This window comes from Palaemon carinicauda, chromosome 11, assembly GCF_036898095.1.
Source record: "Palaemon carinicauda isolate YSFRI2023 chromosome 11, ASM3689809v2, whole genome shotgun sequence".
Classification (NCBI taxonomy): domain Eukaryota; kingdom Metazoa; phylum Arthropoda; class Malacostraca; order Decapoda; family Palaemonidae; genus Palaemon; species Palaemon carinicauda.
The window spans coordinates 128,971,773-128,994,458 of NC_090735.1; the positions used below are offsets into that span (position 1 = coordinate 128,971,773).

General features: G+C 34.8%; 1 protein-coding gene across 2 annotated transcripts in view; it reads right to left on the reverse strand.

Moving 5' to 3' along the window:
• Positions 1-413: 413 nt before the first annotated feature.
• Positions 414-22,686, reverse strand: part of LOC137650206 (probable G-protein coupled receptor 21) — a 131,413-nt gene continuing 109,140 nt past the window's right edge. For both annotated transcript variants that reach the window (XM_068383394.1, XM_068383393.1), the window contains 3 exons: positions 18,370-20,755; positions 14,012-14,243; positions 414-3,688 (listed from right to left, as the gene is read on the reverse strand). In XM_068383394.1, the coding sequence (XP_068239495.1) occupies positions 3,094-3,688; positions 14,012-14,243; positions 18,370-18,730 (1,188 nt within the window). In that variant the 5' untranslated portion in view covers positions 18,731-20,755 and the 3' untranslated portion in view covers positions 414-3,093. The remainder of the gene's footprint in view (positions 3,689-14,011; positions 14,244-18,369; positions 20,756-22,686) is intronic.

A 22,686-nucleotide genomic window follows, 5' to 3' on the forward strand; every position in this document is an offset into this window, starting at 1 on the left:
CCGTTTCTTTACATTATAATTATTTAGATGAATAGATGTTTCAGTTGATGAGTCGATCGTAGGGGTCTTCCTCGAGAGATTTGGAGGGCGAACTCATCTATTCGGATTTTCTACTCGATTTTTCCTCGTCTCAGCTGATTGACAGCTAAGAGAGAGAGATAGAAGAAGAGTCAGGAAGAAGCCTCTCGAGTCTTCGATGACTTTCGCAGGCATCGTGACAATCTTGATTCGTCTGTTCATTCGTCTATCATCGGGAACGAATTGGATCAGTAGCACCAGTGCCAAAAATATCGTCTATCAAATACTTGCATCTAATCATCAACGTCAAAACTAAACAGTTACAAAAAAATTAAACTGAAAAAAGAACAAGAGCTGAGGTTGAGTCTATTTCTACAAAACGAGTAAACATCAGTTTGTTATTTTTTTTTTCATCTAATATGAATTTTGACACACACACACACCGAACCAAGGACTTATACAGAGTGAAGAATCAAGCTAGTTTCTATCAATATACATCTTTTGACTGATCTGACAACATTAGTATGTTTTGATGCTTTTTTGGGGAATGATAATCTGGGAGAAACTAGCACTCAAATTTGTTCAGAGGAAATTATTCATGTAATTTAATCAATTTAATTTGGATAATAAAGCTATGATGCATAAATCATTTCACTTCATATTACGCGATGATTGATTTACAAATAATTCATAGAATAATTAAATCAAATTATACAAAAACTCTTTCTCTCACTCTCTATTTCTCTCCCTTACTTTATGAATTCATGCATACAATTATGCATAAACATGCATTCTTCATATATGTATACAGTACATATAAGATACACAGCAGACACTCGACAGCCTATTATAGCCCAGAGATATTTTGGGGGCTATAAGCAAGAAAATATCAATCCACAGCGAGTAATCTATAGTTATTGATCGCTAAAGTTGGAGACAAATGTCGCAAACTATTCGACACAAAAACCGGGTGTTCACTGTATATATTTATATATACTTATATAAAAATCTTCAATTTCTAATAGACATATGTTTCAGTGCATACATATCTGCTTGAACTCATGCTTACTACCCTTGCATACATTCACTCTTCAAAAACCTTTACAGACAATAAACCCACACATGTGTATACACATATACATATATATCTGGTAGCCATTCATAAGGTTCTTATTTATTATCTTCTTGAGAACTCAAAATAAGCGGTCATCTTGAGGTTGCCATCGAAAGAGCTGAGGTCCTTTCTGTTATCTAGAGAGTTTTTATAAAAGTTCAGTTCTGTCATCAGTATGAAATGGACACATAACTGAGATTATTATCATCATTATTACTAGCTAAGTTACAACCCTAGTTGGAAAAGGAAGATGCTATAAGCCCTAGGGCTCCAAAAGGGGAAAAATAGCCCAGTGAGGAAAAGAAACAAGGAAATAAACTACAAGAAGTAATGGACAATTAAAATAAAATATTCTAATATCGGTAACAACATTTATATAGATTTTTATATATAATTTATAAAAACTTGAAAAAAAATGAGAAAAAGAACTCTACCCCAAGACAGTGGAAGACCATGGTACAGAAGCTATGGCACTACCGTAGACTAGAGAACAATGGTTTGATTTTGGAGTGTCCTAGAAGAGCTGCTTATAGTGGTATCTCTACAAAAATTGTTTTTTACGTAAAAGCACTGAATATAATTTCTGCTCTTTCGATTCCACCCACAAGCTGAACCCTTACTACAATAGCTTAAGGAAACATAATTATGTGTATATGTAACCATACAAAACATAAACAGTGTTATCTCAGTCACTGGAAGTCCCTTGTAGAGACTAATCTTGCTCAGTCGTGCATACACACACACAAATACACACGCTCGTGCATGCATAAACTTCGATTCATCCATGAAAGTTTCTAACTATAAAAAAAAAGTGTGGAAACAAGCATGTCTAAATGCATATATAATTACAATAATATTGGATTATGAAATGCAAGAGTAATTGAATCAACTTTACGGGTGAAGTAAAAAAAACAAAATAAACAATGAAATCTACTGGAGCAGATCCAGCTACACAACTCAGATCTCAGTAGAAATGAACAGAAGAAGAATTTCGTTGCCAGATTATACTTGTGAACAACCTAAAGCTATGAAGGGGGGAGGGGGGGGGGGTGAATGGTAATCTCTCATTTCGACCGACAGGTACTTATCACAATTCTATTGCCGAGAAAATGAAAGAGATTTTTTAAAAAGAGAAGAGATAAAATGAGATGGAATGTTGAAAAGGAGAGAAAAGTTGGGAGAGAAAAAAAGAATAATCACATGATGCTTTTTTTTTTCACGGTAATGATAATTATCCATCATCTTAATAATCATTAATAAAAAGGAACCGTAATTATAATAATCATAATGATGATGATGAAAAATGCATTCTAACACTTTCGTATGATCTAAAAATATAGACATTCGCACATATATATATAACTTGCGGACACTTTTTCTAGTTCGTAACACTGATATGTTTTTTTTTTTTTTATGAAACCTCCTTCTATCACACGCAAACAAACATACCAACAATGAAGAGAACAAACAGTACAAGAGACAACAAATTGTGTAACGCCGTCAGCCACGGCTACCTCATGGAGATAACGCTGGGTTGCTTCGGGACTCTCCTCTAACACTCACCACTCTAAAGATTGTCAAGTACAAAAAATCATCTTTTGATAAATCTAGTGCTGATCAAAGTTATTATCTACAATCTATCATTATCATTACAATATTATTGACAATAATAATAACAACAACAATAGTATTATCATCGTTATCACTATCATTATCATGACTCCAGTAGTAGTAGTAAATAGTTCACCAGCGCCAACTTATTGGATTGAGCATTAAATATGCATATTCTCCCGTATTCTGTCTTCTAAAGCTTTTCACTAACACAACTTCACACTCTAGAAAAGCATATCTTAACTTCTGCTAAGTTTACGGGAACACACTGATCAAGGAAATGATGCGAAAGTCGAGGAAGAAGAAATTATACACGGAAGTCCTGGTTAGGTCTAGACCTAGGCCTAGGCCTAGTAATCCATGATGAGTTCGGCGTTTCGTGCTCTTCGCTGGCAGCAAAGCGACAGGCAGAAAAGCTTCAGGCCTCTTCTGAATTTGGGGCTCATGGCTATATATATAATGGATTTCCAGCACGAGTTGAGGGCCCCGAGCCAAAACACGGCAAAGTGGAGGAATCGCACGTCAATGTGGTTGCCGCTTAAGTACTCGTAGGTTCGTACCCCAACACAAGGACCCCACGAAAGCCAGAAAGCAAGCACTAGCACGAAAGACATGGCATGATCCGGATTGGCCAGGTTGGAAGTAAGCGCTGTAATGAACTCCTTATCCTGTCCAGCCACACATGTTTTAAGTCTACGCATTGTGTTGAAGATGTAGCCGTAAGTGTAGAAAAGTGTGATGAGCGTGGGTCCCAGCACCATGGGGATAAGTGTCAACGCATAGGCAATCATGCTGCCCCAGTCTAGCCAGCACACGAAGGCTTCTGCATCCCAATGCGAGGAACTATTGAAGCCCAAAAGCGGCGGGCAGCAGAGCATCATGGAAGTAATCCATGTGAACACTACCCAGCACTGACACCGCGTCTTAGTTTGAACTGTCTCATATCTGGAAAATAAATAGCCAGCATTAGAACAGTGAAGATTACTTATGTATCCCTACCAAAGCTAGAGTTATTCTATGATTTAAGACCAATAGTTTCAGCTAAAAAGACCTGCTTTGCAAATAACAATAGAAAAGACTACAATATAAAAATATTATTTGTATTGTCATACAGTAACAATTTTAAAGATATTCTATAACAGGTAAAAATGTCTGTGTTAATGTAGCATTTAAGAGCAATAACAATATAAACGGCTCTCATGAAGAATTCTCCTCACAGCACAGTAGGAAAGGATGCTTATGTCACGTAACCCATAATTCATGAATAACATTTAGATTGGTCAAACAGGTAAAGCTTTTGAAAAAAAAAAAGAATTAAACAACATGAAAAATTGTAAGATATGCTCAAGATAACAATGCAATGTTCATTTTAGAGATCAAAATCATACTATTATAAACGGTCATGTCCAAAGAAATTGGTTCATTCCAATAACTTACTAGAAAGATGTTTCACAAAGTCCAATTCTATAAAAGAATGTTTCGATAACAATTGAAATACAGGGCATGGAATGTACAAACTAGATGCATTTATATCCAGAGATCTACAATTTTCACAAATTAAAAATAAAAATAATTTCTTCCAGCAAGCCTGAACTTAGTGACAACTGGCTCATATCTTAGGAATTATGTACCTCATATAGTATATGTTTGTGTGATATTAATTTTTATGATCTACACTTTCATACATCATCATCATCATCATCATCATCAATTACTAGTCCATTGCAGATCAAATACTTCAGACATGTCCTTCCAATCGCATCTGTTTAATGTCTTTCTATGCCAGTTTATACCAACAAACTTTCTTAGTTTCTTAATTTATAGTCTTCTCTTCCTTCCCCTGCTTCTTTTGCAATCTCTAGGGACCCATCCTGTTATTTTTAATGTCCATATCCTACCCATGTCCATTTCCTTTCCTTACATGAAAGAATATCCTATACTTTAGTTTGCTCTCGTATCTATGTTGCTCTTTTCCTGTCTCTTTGTGCTATTCCCATCAATATTCTTTCATTAGTTTTTGAGTTGTAACTAGCTTATGTTCTAATGCTTTGGTAAGGTTCCAAGTTTCAGATGTGAAGTTAATATTGGTAGGACCATCTGACTAAATGCGTTTCATTTTAGAGAGTGTGGTATTTTACTTTTCATAATCTCATTTTGTTTGCCAAAAGTTCTCCATCCAATGTTTATCCTTTTCATTTTGGTCTCATTTCCTAGGGAAACAATGTCTGTCCTTAAGTCTGTCCTAAGCTGTCTCTAGAGCTTTGCCCATAACCCTTATTTGTTGTCTGCATTTTCATTGAATATTTTCTTAGTTTTACTCATATTCATTTTCAGTCTTACATTTCTGCTTTCTCTTTTGAAATCTGCCATCATCTTTTGGAATTCCCCCTACGATTCATTAAACACGACTATGTTATCTGAAAATTCTAAATTGTTAAGGTATTCCAATATTATTATTAATTCCTGCATTTTCTCAATCAAATTAAAAAAAACTAATTCTAGGCATGCTGTGAATAATCTAGGAGATGGAGTCTCCCTCTCTAACTCCTTTCTCAATTGGGCTTTTCTCACTATCTTCATGTAGTTTTAGGATTGCTGTACTTTCTGTATGGATATCCTCAAGTGTTCTAACATAAGATTCATATTTTCCTTGTCTTTGAAAGGCTTTCATTACTGCTGAAGTTTTGACAGAATCAAAAGCTTCCTCATAGTCTACAAATACCATGCATAGTGGTTTGTCAAACTCTATTGATTTTCCTTTAGCTGGTTAATTACATGAATATAGTTAGTTGTTGAATACCCGCTTCTAAAACATACCTGCTTTCTTGGTCGATTAAAGTCTGGCCGTCTTTCTAATCGGCCCAATATGATCTTTGTATATATTTCATATATTACGGAGAGTAAAGTTATTGGGCAGTAATTTTCAGGTCTTTTGTCTCCCATTTTGTGAATTAGTATAATGATACAGTTTTTCCAAGCTGTAGGTACAGAGCATTCTTGTAGAAATTTCACATAAAGCTCAGCGAGTTTTACTATGCAATCTCCTCCATCTATTATGAATCATTGATACACACACACACACACACACACACACACACACACACATATATATATATATATATATATATATATATATATATATATATATATATATATATATATATATATATATATACACTTACACACACACACACACACACACACACACACATATATATATATATATATATATATATATATATATTTACGTACAGTATACCTATATACAGTAAATATCTACGTAGGTAGTAGGTTAACCAGGGCACTAGCCACCCACTGAGATACTACCCCTAGAGAGTTAATGGGTCCTTTGACTAACCAGACAGTACTACATTGGATCCATGTCTCTGGTTACAGCTCATTTTCCTTTGCCTAAAAATACATCGAATAGTCTGGCTTATTCTTTCCACAATCTCCTCTGTCCTCATTCACCTCACAATAAAGATATTACCAAACAGTAATTGTTTGCTCAAGGGGTTAACTACTGCTCTATTCTTGTTAGGTGGCTACTTTCCTCTTGGTAAGGGTAGAAGAGACTCTTTAGCTATGGTAAGCAGCTCTTTTAGAAGAGGGATACTCCAAAATCAAACCATGGTTTCCTAGTCATAGGTAGTGCCGCAACCTCTGTACAATGGTCTTCCACTGGGATAGAGGTCTCTTGCTTGAGGGTACACTCAGCCATATTATTCTATCTTATTTCTCTTCCTCTTGTTTTTTTTTAATAGTTTACATATGAAAGATCTATTTTAATGTTGTTACTGTTCTTAAAACATTTTAATTCAATTGTTCATTGCTTCTCTTTTAGTTTATTTATTTCCTTTTTCCTTTCCTCACTGGGCTATTTTTCCCTTTTGGAGTCCTTGACATTATAGCATTCTGCTTTTTCTAACCAGGATTATAGCCTAGCTAGTGATATATATATATATATATATATATATATATATATATATATATATATATATATATATATATATATATATATATATATATATATATATATATATATATAATATTGGTACGTATATATGTGCAAATGTGTGCATGGGCATTTATGTATGCAAATGTACTGTGTATATGTGAATACACATGTGTATATGCATGTATACCATACGCGTGCAGGTATGTATATGGGTATGCATTTCTGTATGTATACATTCATGTATGTTTAGGTAGCATAACAGTTCAGGACCATAACTTCGATTATATGTGTGAAAGCATATACATACATACATACACATACATAATATATATATATATATATATATATATATATATATATATATATATATATATATATGTATGTATGTATGTATGTATGTATGTATGTATGAACATGTATATATATGACAAGTGTAATTAAAGCTCAAGGCTCAGTTATCGATTCATATCTATTCAGTACAGGTCGTCTGCTAATTTCACAGGCTTATTCCTCTGTTTTAAAGAGGGCCCGTAAAAGCATTGTATATTTCATACCACATCTGATGTCAACATCTACCTTCATTTCCCTTTATATATGTTAAACAATCTGAATGTATGCACTGAAAATTTTGAAGCAGTAGAGAGAGAGAGAGAGAGAGAGAGAGAGAGAGAGAGAGAGAGAGAGAGAGAGAGAGAGAGAGAGAGAGAGATGAAAATAAGCATCATAGCCGTGGGCTGACCTACATAGGATCCCATCCTAGCCGTCCGGCCACCACACATATTCGCGATCTTAACAGAAGCCTCAGTAATCATAAAAGCTCACATTTATTTAAGGATTCTTTTGTAAGGATCTCTCACTAATTAAGGCGTTATAATATCTGTTTACCTTCTCTTTGCCTGGTGATTTTATCTTGCCCTTTACTACGAGAGAGAGAGAGAGAGAGAGAGAGAGAGAGAGAGAGAGAGAGAGAGAGAGAGAGAGAGAGAGAGAGAGAGAGAGAGTAGTATATTGATCAAACCGGTAAAGCTGAGAGAGAGAGAGAGAGAGAGAGAGAGAGAGAGAGAGAGAGAGAGAGAGAGAGAGAGAGAGAGAGAAGCGGTATATTGATCGATCTGGAGCCTCGAAGGGGCGAGAGAAAGAGAGAAACGGACAGAAAGAAAACTGGAGAGAGAGAGAGAGAGAGAGAGAGAGAGAGAGAGAGAGAGAGAGAGAGAGAGAGAGAGAGAGAGAGAGAGGATAAACAGCAAAAGAATTCTTTGAGATAGAGAAATACATACTGAGGCAGTATATTGATCGGCTAAGGTGCCGACAAGACAGGCTTAGACTGAGAGAGAGAGAGAGAGAGAGAGAGAGAGAGAGAGAGAGAGAGCAATTTGAATACAGAAGCGGAGATGAGAAAATGTAAAGACAAGCTGAATCCCAAACGATTTAAACAGACATTTTGCTAAGGAGTTCCAATTAACGGTCCAGCATCATTCTCTTTCGATACTCGAGTTCGAGTGTTTGAAATACGACGCAAATACACGAGAGAGAGAGAGAGAGAGAGAGAGAGAGAGAGAGAGAGAGAGAGAGAGAGAGAGAGAGAGAGAGAGAGAGAGAGAAATAGCAAAATGACCTCTTCTTTCTTTTGATGATTGTCGGTTACTGTTCATGAAGGATGCCACGAGTGGGGCAATTTCATCCCATGTTGTCAAGCAATTCTAAAGTGTTATTATTTGCATATTTATGTGATCAACAGGTTAAATTATCGGTCTCTCTCTCTCTCTCTCTCTCCACACACACACAACAACAACAACAACAACAAATGCAGCCGTTTCTATTCCACTGCAGGAAAAAGGCCTCACAGTTTTCATCACCACGTTGACCAGTACGGATTGCTTATGGTGGGAGATTTTGGTGTGATCGCTCACTGCAAACCAACCTAGTACGGGTGGCCCTGACTAGCACAGCTTTGCTGATCATAGTGATACGTAAACCCTTTCACAACGTTAAGGTATCCCCACTCGGAAAGAGCGTTTATATCAGCATATATAAAATACCTCTCATTTCGTTTCCAGTATTAGCTCATGAGCTATTTTTAAAGTCTTCATCAATAATATGTAAATCTATTTGGAAATAATGAAAATAAACGTAGAAGGATAACAGGTAAATAGCAAAGTATAAGAATAAGGAACAATTAAAAGAGTAAAATCTTTGATATTTCTTGAAACCTAAGTCAAAGTTATACGAAATTTTTCCTGAATGGTATGATGAAATTTGACTATTAGTGAAGTGTTTAGCGTCGCTCAACATATGTGTGGATTGCAAAAAGTACATAAATATATCAACATATATTCATTCATGTTGGTCATGATTTAAACATTGATTGTCCCCCACAAATATTAGAATTCTGTACTTGACAGCTTTCTGATCCTGGGACATCAAGATCCACCGTTCTATGTCTAGTTTTCCAGGGTTGGCCAAGACTAGTCGAGGATACATTTTCCTATAGCTAAGAGGTTACACCTTCTTATTATGTTCTTTGAGTTTTATGTCTTTTCGAAGTTTGCAATGGGAGAAATAACAGCAAGCAGTTTATTCTGGCTCCCCATTTTTCTCGAAAGGTTTCCCTTTCCGAAGCTTTCAGTCTAGTGATCTTAATTTGAACATTTTCTTAAAAAGGGAGACCTGTATTCTTCCCCTATCCAAGAGAATTAAGTTTAGCTCCTCTATTTCCTTCGCTTAGGTTCCATTCCAGAGGTAACGAGCCGACAATATGGCAAGTGAAACAGGAGAGGGCTTATATGGAGTTTGATATACTCTAACCTCAATGAAAAATTTCGGACAGGGCTAAAACCCCTAGCTGAGGTACTCTCATTAAAATCAATCTTTTACTATTAGCGTTCTTTTTTTCCCATTCGTATGGGGTAAAACGGTTGCCTTCTTTTGAAGGACTTTGCTTTGGCTTAAGGGGGGGACCGTAGTCCCAACCAGCTGCCCTGCCTGTGTATTTCAAAAACTAAGTAGAACCTACTACCTAAACCAGCCACATCTACACATGCGTAGCACACAAGACAGCTTTTTGAAAAGGTACAGGCAGGAACGGGCAGAGGCTTGGATTTGAGATATATTAACTTCTATGGAACTGTTAAGATAGAGAGCTAAAGATACAGACAAGATTAGTCTCATTGGAATAGATGTATTTCAAATTTAAGCTTCAGTCAAATCGTCACCTGTGTGGATGCACCCATACGCTAGATGACCATTTTCTAGACACTATATTAGCCTGGTTTCAGAATTATGTCTTGGCATTTCTCTACAGAAGCTACTCTTCCTATAAGGATTTTAACTAAATTGAACCAGGAAATCATCCAACAATAGTTAATGGAATTATATCTTTCATATAAGTCACTGCTTGGGATTAACTTCTGCTAGCTTCCAAAGGTTCATTGTAATCACTATTTAAACTAGATTCCTGGTGTTCATTGTAGACTTTCTTACAATAAGTATTCTTTTTTATAATGAATTGTCCTTCTTATGCCTTTTTCATCAACAGATAGCCACAAGAGGAGCTTAGGTGTCAGTGGCTTCTGACTTTTTTTAGTATTGCTCAATAAAGATACCAGGTCAAATGTTATTTAACTTTACTCCTTGAGACATCAGGGTTGTATTAATAGTCTTAATATCAATTGTGCTTATCAAATCCTATGTTTCTAAACACTATGGAATACCATGGTAGTGAACATGTTATTACCATTTTTACCTTGAACAATTGCAAAAAAAAAAAATAAATAAATAAATAAATAAATAAATAAATAAAAGGCACCTACCCCCAAAAAAACAAATAAATAAATAAAAGGCACATACCCTTGGTATTATGGTGTTTGCAACTTGTAATTGGTAATATTTATCGTTTACTCTGGCCTAGATATCTTTTTCCTTGTTTTTATATAGGAGTCCAATTTCTATTCTCATCTGTTGTCCTGTATTTCCAGAACCTCCACTTGTTTACAAGCTTTTTATCACTTAGCCTGGTAGTCATCCCCTCAGCCAAATGGAGCATATCCATCGGTATTCCAGTTTTCAAAGGGTAGCATGAAGACATGAAGTGCCTCCTTACATTTCCTCAGGAATCGTTGGTTAATATTCTTAAAGTAAACAACATCTGGTGTGGTATTTTACCTTATTAATGGCACTAATGTAACCATGATAGTATCTTGGTACTCCAGTAGGTAAAGCATCGACAGGCTGTCAGGAAAACTTTCTGACCTCTAATGTACTGTATTTATTTTTCTAATATCAAATCCCAATGTTCTGTGAATTGTCATGAGAAGTTAACATTTTTTTTTTCGTTAGGCAACAAATAATGTTACCTTAAATCTTCTAAATACCAATTTAAATAAAAAATAGGAATTCTTGACAGCACTTTTAATACCTAGTGACCAATTTCCATCTAAGACCTTTCTTTACGACACAAAACATTTCGGAGTGGTGCTTCCATACTACTAATAGTGACAAGTATGATGTAGACTCATGTAAAGATTCTTTTTATCTTATACAAACTTATTTCAACGAAGAACTCCAACGCACTATAGTAATTTCCTTTCTTTGAGACAGCATCATCACAAGTGGCTCCGCATCCAGTTTCTATTAGGATGTCCCCCAAGACAGTGCCAACATTTTTTTGTCCATCTTCAGCCGTTTTTTTAGCGCAAGAAGAGGACATGAGACCGATACTAAAAGAATAAGCATGGGATGGAGAGCATTTGGTAAACAAATGAAACCAAATAAAGTACCATGTCACTTTCTCTAAAAAGAAAAGTATTTAATCAGGTGAACGTACCATGTCACTTTCTCTAAAAAGAAAAGTATTTAATCAGAAGAACGTAACATGTCAATTTCTCTAAAAAGAAAAGTATTTAATCAGATGAACGTAACATGTCACTTTCTCTAAAAAGAAAAGTATTTAATCAGATGAACGTAACATGTCACTTTCTCTAAAAAGAAAAGTATTTAATGAGATGATCCAATCAGTATTAACTGCAGCGCTGTATTCAAATATCCTGTTTATAATTAGTATCCTACACAAGAAGCTTCTTTCTACTCTGCAGAATCTTGCAAGTCTGCATATGAATAAGATTAGCAAGTACTTTTATCTCAAATGACTAATTGAGTAGGCTATTAAGCTATTCACGGCACTTTCATGAATACTGGTTCCCAAAGCTGATAGAAAAAACTACTTTATGCAAATAACAAGTGAGCGATATCAAATGATCAACTTCAATAGAGAGCTTTACATCTATTAATAACTGCCAACAGAACATCATTGAGACAAGAGGAGCAACAGCTCACCTAAATGATAAAAATCTCTTTTCAATCTACTGTAACTGGCCGTGTATCTGATGCCGGACTAATAACGCTGCCGTAAAAAAAAACAAGAGACATTTTAATGTGAATAACAGAATCTCTTCCTTTGATCGCACTGCCCTTGACCTTCTGGATGTAAGGATGACTCACGCTCGTTCCAGGGAAGAAGAAGAAGAAGATCAGGATGAGTGGCCCATTTTCCCCATGTCGTCAGAGAGTCGTTCCTTTGACCAGAATTTGGAAACTAGCCATGTCTTCCCTGAGGCGTTTCTGGGTTTTATATCCACGAATGTATGTTTGACCTGATCCGGCTGGTCATGCCTTGGGCGAATTTATCAACCCATGTTCCTTATAAATTACTTTTTACTTATGTATGTATGTAATCTTGGAATGTATGCGGTCATTTATTTTAGGCTCATAATTCATGTGTGTGCATGTAAGTAAGTGTGTATGTATGAATTTTTATCTTGAATGACTCGATGAAAGTTCTACAGAATAATTCTTCAAATCACTATTTGAAAATTTATTAATGGATGTTTTTCTTGAAATTGAAAGCTTTAAATCACTATTTGAAAATTCATTAATTGATGTTTTTCTTTAAATTGAAAGCTTTAAATCACTTTTTAAATATTCATTAATTGATGCTTTTCTTTAAGTTGAAAGCTTTAAATCACTATTTGAAAATTTATTAATTGAAGCTTTTCTTTAAATTGAAAGCTTGTTTTTGTAAGTTTCTTAAATATAGAGCCAAGCCAAACTGGATTTCGGTCAAATGACTTTTCAAATGATCTGAAGAAATATCCATTATTCATATTCACTATTCTTAACGGATTCCTTCTAGGTTTTGATATGCAATGCAACTCTAACCCTTAGATATGAACGTCTATTGTGTTTCATTTGCTTTGTGTAAAAAGATCTGCGCATATTGAAAATTTTCTTTATCAATTTAATAATTAAGCATTAAATATGACAGTGGCGGTTGTTTTAGCTTCTCTTGGACCACCCCGTATTTTGGAAATGATTCGTTGGTGATAAATATATATATATATATATATATATATATATATATATATATATATATATATATATGTGTGTGTGTGTATGTGTGTGTGTGTACATATATACATATATACTCACACACACACACACACACACACACACACACACACACATATATATATATATATATATATATATATATATATATATATATATATATATATATATATATATATATATATATACATATATATCTTTGCCCCTTCGAGAGGATGTTTTGTACTATGCTAGCGGTATCTTTAGATGAATTTAAGAAGCAATTCATCTGAAACCTATTTAACTTTATGAAAGGGCATCGCTTTTATGGTTTTAAATTGAATTTCCTTTCATTCTTTATCGAACACAAACGACATTGGCGTCAATGACCTTCGATGACAGGATGCCAGAAAACTCAAAATCAATCAATCAATCAAGAGATGTCTCTAGAAGATGTAAGACTAGCAGTTATGACCAAATCTCAACATGGTTTTTTCTTTCTATCCCTTTGTCAGCAAAAAAAAAAAATAATAATTAAATAAAGAGGGTTATAAACAAACCCACTCAAAAAGAAATATATATGTATATATATATATATATATATATATATATATATATATATATATATATATATATATATATGTGTGTGTGTGTGTGTGTGTGTGTGTGTGTGTGTGTGTGTATATATATATATATATACACACACATAAAGTGAGGTTATAAACAAACCCACTAAAAAAATTCATAATAAAGAGGGTTATAAACAAACCCACTCAATATATATATATATATATATATATATATATATATATATATATATATATATATATATATATATATATATATATATATATACATAAAGTGAGGTTATAAACAACCCCACTAAAAAAAAATTCATAATAATGAGTGTTATAAACAAATCCACTCACCTTAACGGTTTTCGTATGGCTAAATAACGATCCACACTTATCCACATGAAAGTACACAGCTGGGCAAACCAAACGGTGGTCTCCAGATACCCAGCTAGGGCACAGAGCGCGTCGCCGTACACCCACCGCTGGACCAGAGCCGGGTACACGCTCAGGGGCACCACCACGACGCCCGCTACCAAATCTGACACTCCCAGCGACATCAGGTAGTACATGATGACATCTTTTGGGCCTACGGAATAAGGCAGAGGATTAGTTTCTCTGATAGAGGGGATCGTGGATGGATCTTGATTCCAAGAAGGTTAGATGTTCCTCACTACTAATTTCTATTATTTACTCTTCTTGTTATGTTGGGACTGGGGGTGGGAAATAAGATTTCAGATTTTTACAGTTAAGAATAGGAGTATGGCAGGATTTATGATGAAATGTCTTCAAGATGATTTTTGGGAAATAAGATTTCTGATTTCTACAATTAAAAGGAGTATGGCAGGATTTATGATGGAATGTCTTCAAGATGATTTTTGGGAACTAAGATTTCGGATTTCTACAAGTAGGAAATGGAATAAGGCAGGATAAATGATGAAATGTCTTCAAGAGGATTTTTGGGAAGTAGGATTTCAGATTTATACAGTTAAGAAAAGGAGTATCGTAGGATTTATGATGAAATGTCTTCAAGATGATTTTTTGAGAAATAAGATTTCAGATTCCTACAATTAAGAAAAGGAGTATCGAAGGATTTATGATGAAATGTCTTCAAGATGATTTTTGGGAAGCAAGATTTCAGTTTTCTACAATTAAGAATACGAGTATCGCTGGATTTATGATGGAATGCCTTCAAGAAGATTTTTGGGAAATATTTCTGATTTCTACAATTAAGAAAAGGAGTATCGCAGGATTTATGATGAAATGTCTTCAAGATGATTTTTGGAAACTAAGATTTCTGATTTCTACAATTAAGAAATGGAGTATGGCAGGATTTATGATGGAATGTCTTCAAGATGATTTTTGGGAAATATTTCTGATTTCTACAATTAAGAAATGGAGTATGGCAGGATTTATGATGAAATGTCTTCTTTTTGGGGAAATAAGATTTCTGATTTCTACAATTAAGAAAAGGAGTATCGCAGGATTTATGATGAAATGTCTTCAAGAGGATTTTTAGGAAGTAGGATTTCAGATTTATACAGTTAAGAAAGGGAGCATCGCAGGATTTATGATGAAATGTCTTCAAGATGATTTTTTGGGAAATAAGATTTCAGATTTATACAATTAAGAAAAGGAGTATCGAAGGATTTATGTTGAAATGTCTTCAAGATGATTTTTGGGAAGCAAAATTTCAGTTTTCTACAATTAAGATATAGGAATATCGCAGGATTTATGATGAAATGTCTTCAAGATGATTTCAAGCTAAAGAATGATGATATATTCTATTGTCCTATTTATTATGAAAGAGTACTATAAAATACCAATGGTGGGATGTAGTTGCTATTAGTTAGCGCTTGCTAGTTATTATGATTAAATAGCAAGTAGGAATTATATAACGTGACATTTCAGAAGAGAAGAAGTCCTATCATAACAATGTGTAATATTCTATAAGATAATCGATACAATTTTGGGAAAATGAATCGTACATCGAATAATGATATAGGGAAGGAATGTATTATAGTAAAATGATAGCAGGATATTTTAAACTCCTTTGCTAAACATAAAAAAGACACTAAACGTTTCGGGGAATAATATGAGCTACAAAAAATTTTAGAATACCCTTCCTATTATATCTGGAAATTTAATGCATGCAAACGACTACTAATAGGGATACTATTTCATAAAAAAAGGGCCTATTTAAAAAGTTATTAGGTTGATAATCTGCTATTTTTTTTCTTTTAACTTACGATGACAAACAATTTGTTTCCGGGGCAATTGTGTCCTCAAGTTCTTCATGCCCGCGGTAAACAACAACAATGATATAGATGGAAATTGAGGTTATATTTGTGTACCTTATATGCATGGAAAAAAATAGTCAATAGTCAGAATCTTACATCGTGATGCGATAGTTTCAAGGACAAGGCCGGGTTATTGTGAATGTTTTTGTAATCTTGGTAGTAAGCAACTATACAAATGTTAGGTTGTTTTTCAATTGCAAGATTTGTAAACATATCTTTTAAGAAGACGTACTTATTTCTTTTAGCAAAACTTGTACTTTTTTCATTTAGCAAGACTTGTACTTTTTTCTTTTAGTAAAATTTGTACTTTTTTCATTTAGCAAGACTTTTGCTTTTTTCTTAGCAAAACTTATACTTTTTTCTTTTCATTTAGCAAGACTTTTACTTTTCTTCTTTTAAAAAAACTTGTACTTTTTAAAGCAAGACTTAATTTTTTCTTTTACCAAAACTTGTAATTTTTTTAAGCAAGACTTTTACTCTTTTTTTTTAGCACTTCGTAATCTCCTGATGACAATATACGTTGATGAGAAAATATCGCAATTCGTATGGAACAACAGGTTTGAAAAGATATCTTAGATTTAAACGAATAATTCCGTATAACCACTGTCCTCATTCGATAAAAACTAATGCATATTTATCGATGAACTGTAAAAGATAGCATTTTAACTCCTGAAAGGAAGAAGATGAATGGATTTATGAATTTGAACCCGTTGGGATCCGGGAGACCAGTCAGAGACCTTAATGAAAGTGTAGAGAGTTTAAAGAAAGAACTCTGCAAAGGCCCTTTAGAATTACGCACAGTGCGCCGCTTGACGGCACTAACAACCCCTCCCCCACCCCAGGCGAATAGCAGGAAGGAACCTTTTGAGAATGCATGGCATTTATACTATCTTCGATCTTGTATCAGTAAGGAAAGGTATTACTAAATCTGTATCTTAATTGATATAGATTTCAATTCTAAGAAGTGTTTCAGTTGTTTATTTTTATTGGAAACTCTGTAAATATACATATATATATATATATATATATATATATATATATATATATATATATATATATATATATATATATATACATATATATATGTATATATATATCATAAACATATATGCAAGAATGTGCAAATGTATTCTGTACACGGACAAACACTATGTAATCTTTAACTAAGAATTCATATATATATATATATATATATATATATATATATATATATATATATATATATATATATATATATATACATATATATATATATATATATATATATATATATATATATATATATATATATACATATATGCGTGTGTGTGTGTGTGTGTGTGTGTGTGTGTGTGTTTGTGTGTGCATGTGCGTGGGTGTGTATAAAGATTTAACAGTGTTAGATAAGTAAAAGTCAAGTGACCATAAAAAACAATCCTGTAATAAGAGAAAAATTTGACAAATTTAGTTTAGCAATACAAAATAGTTACTCCCAGCTACATGATAACATGGAAGCAAGTAAAGAAGAAATTAATTTAATATTAATTTAGAAAAAAACTTTATTAGCATCAGCATAAGAGATAGGTGGAAAAATTCCCAAACAAGGTTTAGGAAAACTATCAGAAAACAACAAAAACCTAATAAAGAAAAGATTACAAATGAGGGAAAATTTCACAGAATTAACAGAACTGCTCAAAACAATAAAAAACTAAAAACCCAAGACATTCATAAACACAATCAGACCAAAATTGGAGAAACACTAAAGAAAGGAAGAAACATCAAATTTATTACAAGAAGACTTGGAACAGGGCGCCAACAGATATTAGCTTTAGATGAAAATGGAAATATAAACAAAAGAGATGGAGTGATAAAAATTGCAGAGGATCTCTATACAATGCTATATAATAGTGATATAAGAGATACCTTTGGCAATGGAAATAACGAAACACCCGAGAGATTGCAAAAGAAGCAGGGAAAGGAAAATAAGACGTTGGATTGACGAGCTAAGAAAATTTACTGACATAGTCTATTATAAGAAGACTATAGACAGAAGTGGGTAGAAGGACATGTCTGAGGCATTTGTTCTGAAGTTGACTAGTAATGGCGGATGATATATATATATATATATATATATATATATATATATATATATATATATATATATATATATATATATACAGTGTACCCGCAAATTACATGATTAGGGTCATCCAATGAAGAACCATTCTAGCAGCCCATATAAAAATATATTCTTCATAATCATTATCATTATTCCTATCATACTTATGCTGTTCCCAATTTCAATATATTCCTCCATGTTCTTGCTACTTTTACAACTAATAGCTTCTTCAAGTTATGACAGTCCTAACTAAGAGAGAGAGAGAGAGAGAGAGAGAGAGAGAGAGAGAGAGAGAGAGAGAGAGAGAATCCTCTTACCTGGCATTGTAATGAAAGTAGCGAGGATGATGATATTCGAAATGATGATGGCCACACCAATGACCAGAATGACAGCGGCCTGGGCCAGGTTCTCCACTCCAATCTGCGTCCCGCCAGCCATCATAAGCTCTCCGCCTCCATAGGGGGGATACCCAGTGCCATAACCATCATACGTGGCCCCTCCGGCTCCATAACCGTATCCGCCGTAACCTAGAAGGCGCGGGGAGGGCGGCGGTTGTTCTCCCGGCGGAGTTTCGAGCAAGGGGATGGAGCCTAGGTCTACTTCATCCTCAACGGTGTCTTCGTCGAGTACAGCACCGCCTAGCAAGCTTCCATCGAGGCCTCGGGCACCCACCATCATTCGAGGTGCTTAGGGTGAGGGCTCCTTCGGTCAGGAAGAGCAAACGGTCGAGTGTAAAGGACAAATGGGGAGTTGAGGAGAAGAGATTGGTTTAAAAGAGTCTGATAATGCAAAAAAAATTCAAGGCAGGGGTGTTAAACTGGATAAGAATAAGGTTTTGGGCTGGAAGAAATAAATAAAATCAAGCTTTAAATTACAATTAAAATAAAAAATAAGCAGATGGTGAAAAAGTAGATGGTTAGTTAGGAATTATCACACTCTGGTATGGATGAGATATAAAAAGACAAAACAGACAAAAGGGGGAAAGTAAGAAGAGAAAAAAAGAGGGAAGAGGAAAGGAGAGATGTAGGTGTATTTCTTAGATTCTATTAGTCTTTGATTAATTCTCTGGCAGCTGACCACACAATAGTTCCAAATGGTCTCTGTTTTAACCCCAATGGGCCTAACGAAAATATCACTGTCATGTGATCATTTGCAGTTTTGAAAAAGACGCTGTTCCTCTTAACATAGCTCTGGGAAACAACAGCAACAGCCCTTGAGTGGCGTCAGAGGTTCAGGAGAACAGCACAGGATGATGTTTGAGTAAACAGGGGTTTCCTGAACAAGCAAGTCTTGGAAGAAGATAACAGGGTGGTGAAGAAAGTAAACGGAGTAACGCCGCTATGCCACATCAGTCACATGATGAGCTGGGCTTCCTTTGGCCTCCTGCGACTGCAATAACAACATTTACAAAAGTCTGCAGTGTTCTAGGAAAGGCCATATTACTGAAGAGCATCGTCAAACCACTGTTATCTCGTTTTGTTATTACTGTGTGAGAGACGCTTGAGATCTAAGCTTAGGTGCCCGAGTGCGTCTAGGGTCCTCTTTTCTGTTAGCCTTTTACTTGGTATAACAGTAACCCAATGTGTTCCCATTGACATTTCTACAAAATAGCAGTAAAACTGTGTATCACACGAATCTAGGATGAATATTCTTAGACACTGACCACAAAAAAATATAGACACCACATTGCACAACAGTCACACCAAGTACACGAAAAACCATAAGAAAAAAAAATCTTGAGGTAGTAAGAATCACTGGAATCTTCCTTTCTTTTCTGAGATTATGTTATTGTCACGGACCCACTGTAGTCGCCATCAGGTCATACCTTCTTCATGCCATTCGCACAACCGTAGGTAAGAAGATGGGTTGACTCGCGCTCACTTCCTCTCAGACAAGCTTTCTCTCTCTCTCCGTGGCTTCTTTCTTTCTGTCAAGATCCATTCGCTTTGACGGCCAACAGCATTTTTGGAACTCAAACGACAACAACGACAACAACAACTGACGTGGCCAGCAGAGACAAGATACATTCCATAGACTGTATTACTTTTGTTGTTGATATCTTTATTATTACTATTATTATTATTACTAGCGTAATTATTATTATTATGGTAATGATTATTACTATTATTGTAACTGCGGCTTTTATCTATTATTATAATTATTACTATTATTGTTATTATTACTACTATTATTATTATTACTAGCGATGACACACACACACACAGCACGTCGTGATATCAAGTGAGCATAGCAGTCACTACTGTCTCCATTTCACCGCGATCTTCTCGGCTTCTCGAGCAAAGACAAGAGCATCGTTCTCCGCAACCAGACGACGTAATGCCCTTTCTTCTCCATTTTCGCCGTTTCTACATGAGCACTCGCAACAGCTTACAGCAGCTACCCTCAGCGTGCACCAAGTTACACAACTAACCTCTCTGTATATTTTCCCTCCAGCTTACTATAGAGGTTCTCTCTCTCTCTCTCTCTCTCTCTCTCTCTCTCTCTCTCTCTCTCTCTCTCTCTCTCTCTCTCTCTCTCTCTCTCTCTCTCTGTATCCTTTCTTTCAATCTTCTGAGTCTCCTCTTCAATATTCCTGTGTGTTAAAGGCTGTTCTTGTTGTCAATGCTGGTTCCTCGTTTCCAATTGTGCTTCGATCGCTTGCTATGGGGCCTCATGCTTGCATTATTGATGTCTCGGGGGTTCCTGAAAAAGACGAAGCTGTTTTAGAATTGAAGCGAACACTACAGTAGTTTACATCCACATGTTAATTCTCACTCAGAGGCAATTATTTAATGCATATTCGTTTTAATATCAAACAAAAGCAAAACGTTTCAAAGATAGATTTTGTAAGATGACATTGACCTTAAAAGTAATGAGTTACTTGTAAATTGGAATATACACTTAGAGGATAAGGTTCAACTTACTTTCCACATAAATTGTAGAAAGCCTTAAAACAAGATATTGATATCAGATATACGAACAAGATATTCTACTGCATCTGTAAAGACGTTGCCAAGGTGGTTGGAAATTAACTAAGAAGAGAACTACCCACACTTACAAGTATGTGTGTGTGTGTATATATATATATATATATATATATATATATATATATATATATATATATATATATATATATATATATATATATATATATATATATATATATATATATATATTTATATATATGTATATATACATATATATGTATATATATATATATATATATATATATATATATATATATATATATATATATATATATATATATATATTTATATATATGATGTCTATATATATATTAACATATATATACATATATATGCATACACACACACACGCACACACACACACATATATATATATATATATATATATATATATATATATATATATATATATATATATATATATATATATTAGACATTTTGACGGCTGTTGATCTCTCGCTACAGATATTTTCCCACTTTTCAATTCGTAATAAAAACGGATATTCATCAATATCCTAATCGCGCTGGACACTACCTTTCAGCAATTGCACATATCCTAGAAAATGCAGAAATCTCTCTCTCTCTCTCTCTCTCTCTCTCTCTCTCTCTCTCTCTCTCTCTCTCCTTTCTAATTAGAGACCCGTGTAATGTAAATACAATTGTGACATATGAAGGAGAGAAGTTACTAACGACCTTTTAATATTCCAAGAAAGGGAAAGTTGAAGGCAGATGGTCTAGTCCGCAGAGACAGTCAATGGAAATTTGATTGGATTACCATTTTCACAATTGAGATAAAACTATTTTTTTTTTTACTGAAGCTGTTTATATTAGATATTTTTAATTAAAAGCTGTATCGTTATATTAATGAATTTACAAAGAGGAGGCTACAAAAAAAAAAGAAAAAAAAAATAACATGGATACAAGGGCAGTTGAATGAACTGTTAGTTTATACTGCCATTCATAAGGCGAAAGATGATATGGAGAGAAGCGGTTTTGTGGATGAGGATGCCTTTGGTAGAAGGCAGTGGAGAGGGTGCATCCGGCAACCGACCCCTTAATGTAGGTATAACGGTGGGAAAGAGGAAGTCATAAGTAAAGGACACACGCAGCCCAGTGTCTAATCCTAGCCCAGATCCGGAGAACACAAGAAAAAATAAAAAATAAAAACTATAGTCAATTTCTTTTAGCGATGCAGATTTGCACCGACTAGCACCGGTGCCCTGTTAGCTCGGGAAAGTTTCCTGATCGCTGATTGGTTAGACGTGCACCGACTCGCAGCGGTGCCCTTTTAGCTCGGAAAAGTTTCCTGATCGCTGATTGGTTGGACGAGATAATTCTAACCAATCAGCGATCAGGAAACTTTTCCGAGCTAAAAGGGCACCGCTGCGAGTCAGTGCAAATCTGCCTCGATAAAAGAAATGGACTAAAGTAATTAGCACAGGCACAATACTAAATGTTTAAAGGCCACTCATAAATGGCAGAGGCAAGGGACAGTTACATTCCCATATAGAGCAGGACAATGCCCTAGAGACTAACCAAATATACATATGATCAGCGCCCAAGCCCCCTCTCCACCTAAGCTAGGACCGAGGAGGGCCAGGCAATGGCTGCTAATGACTCAGTAGATAGACCTATAGGCTTCCCCTA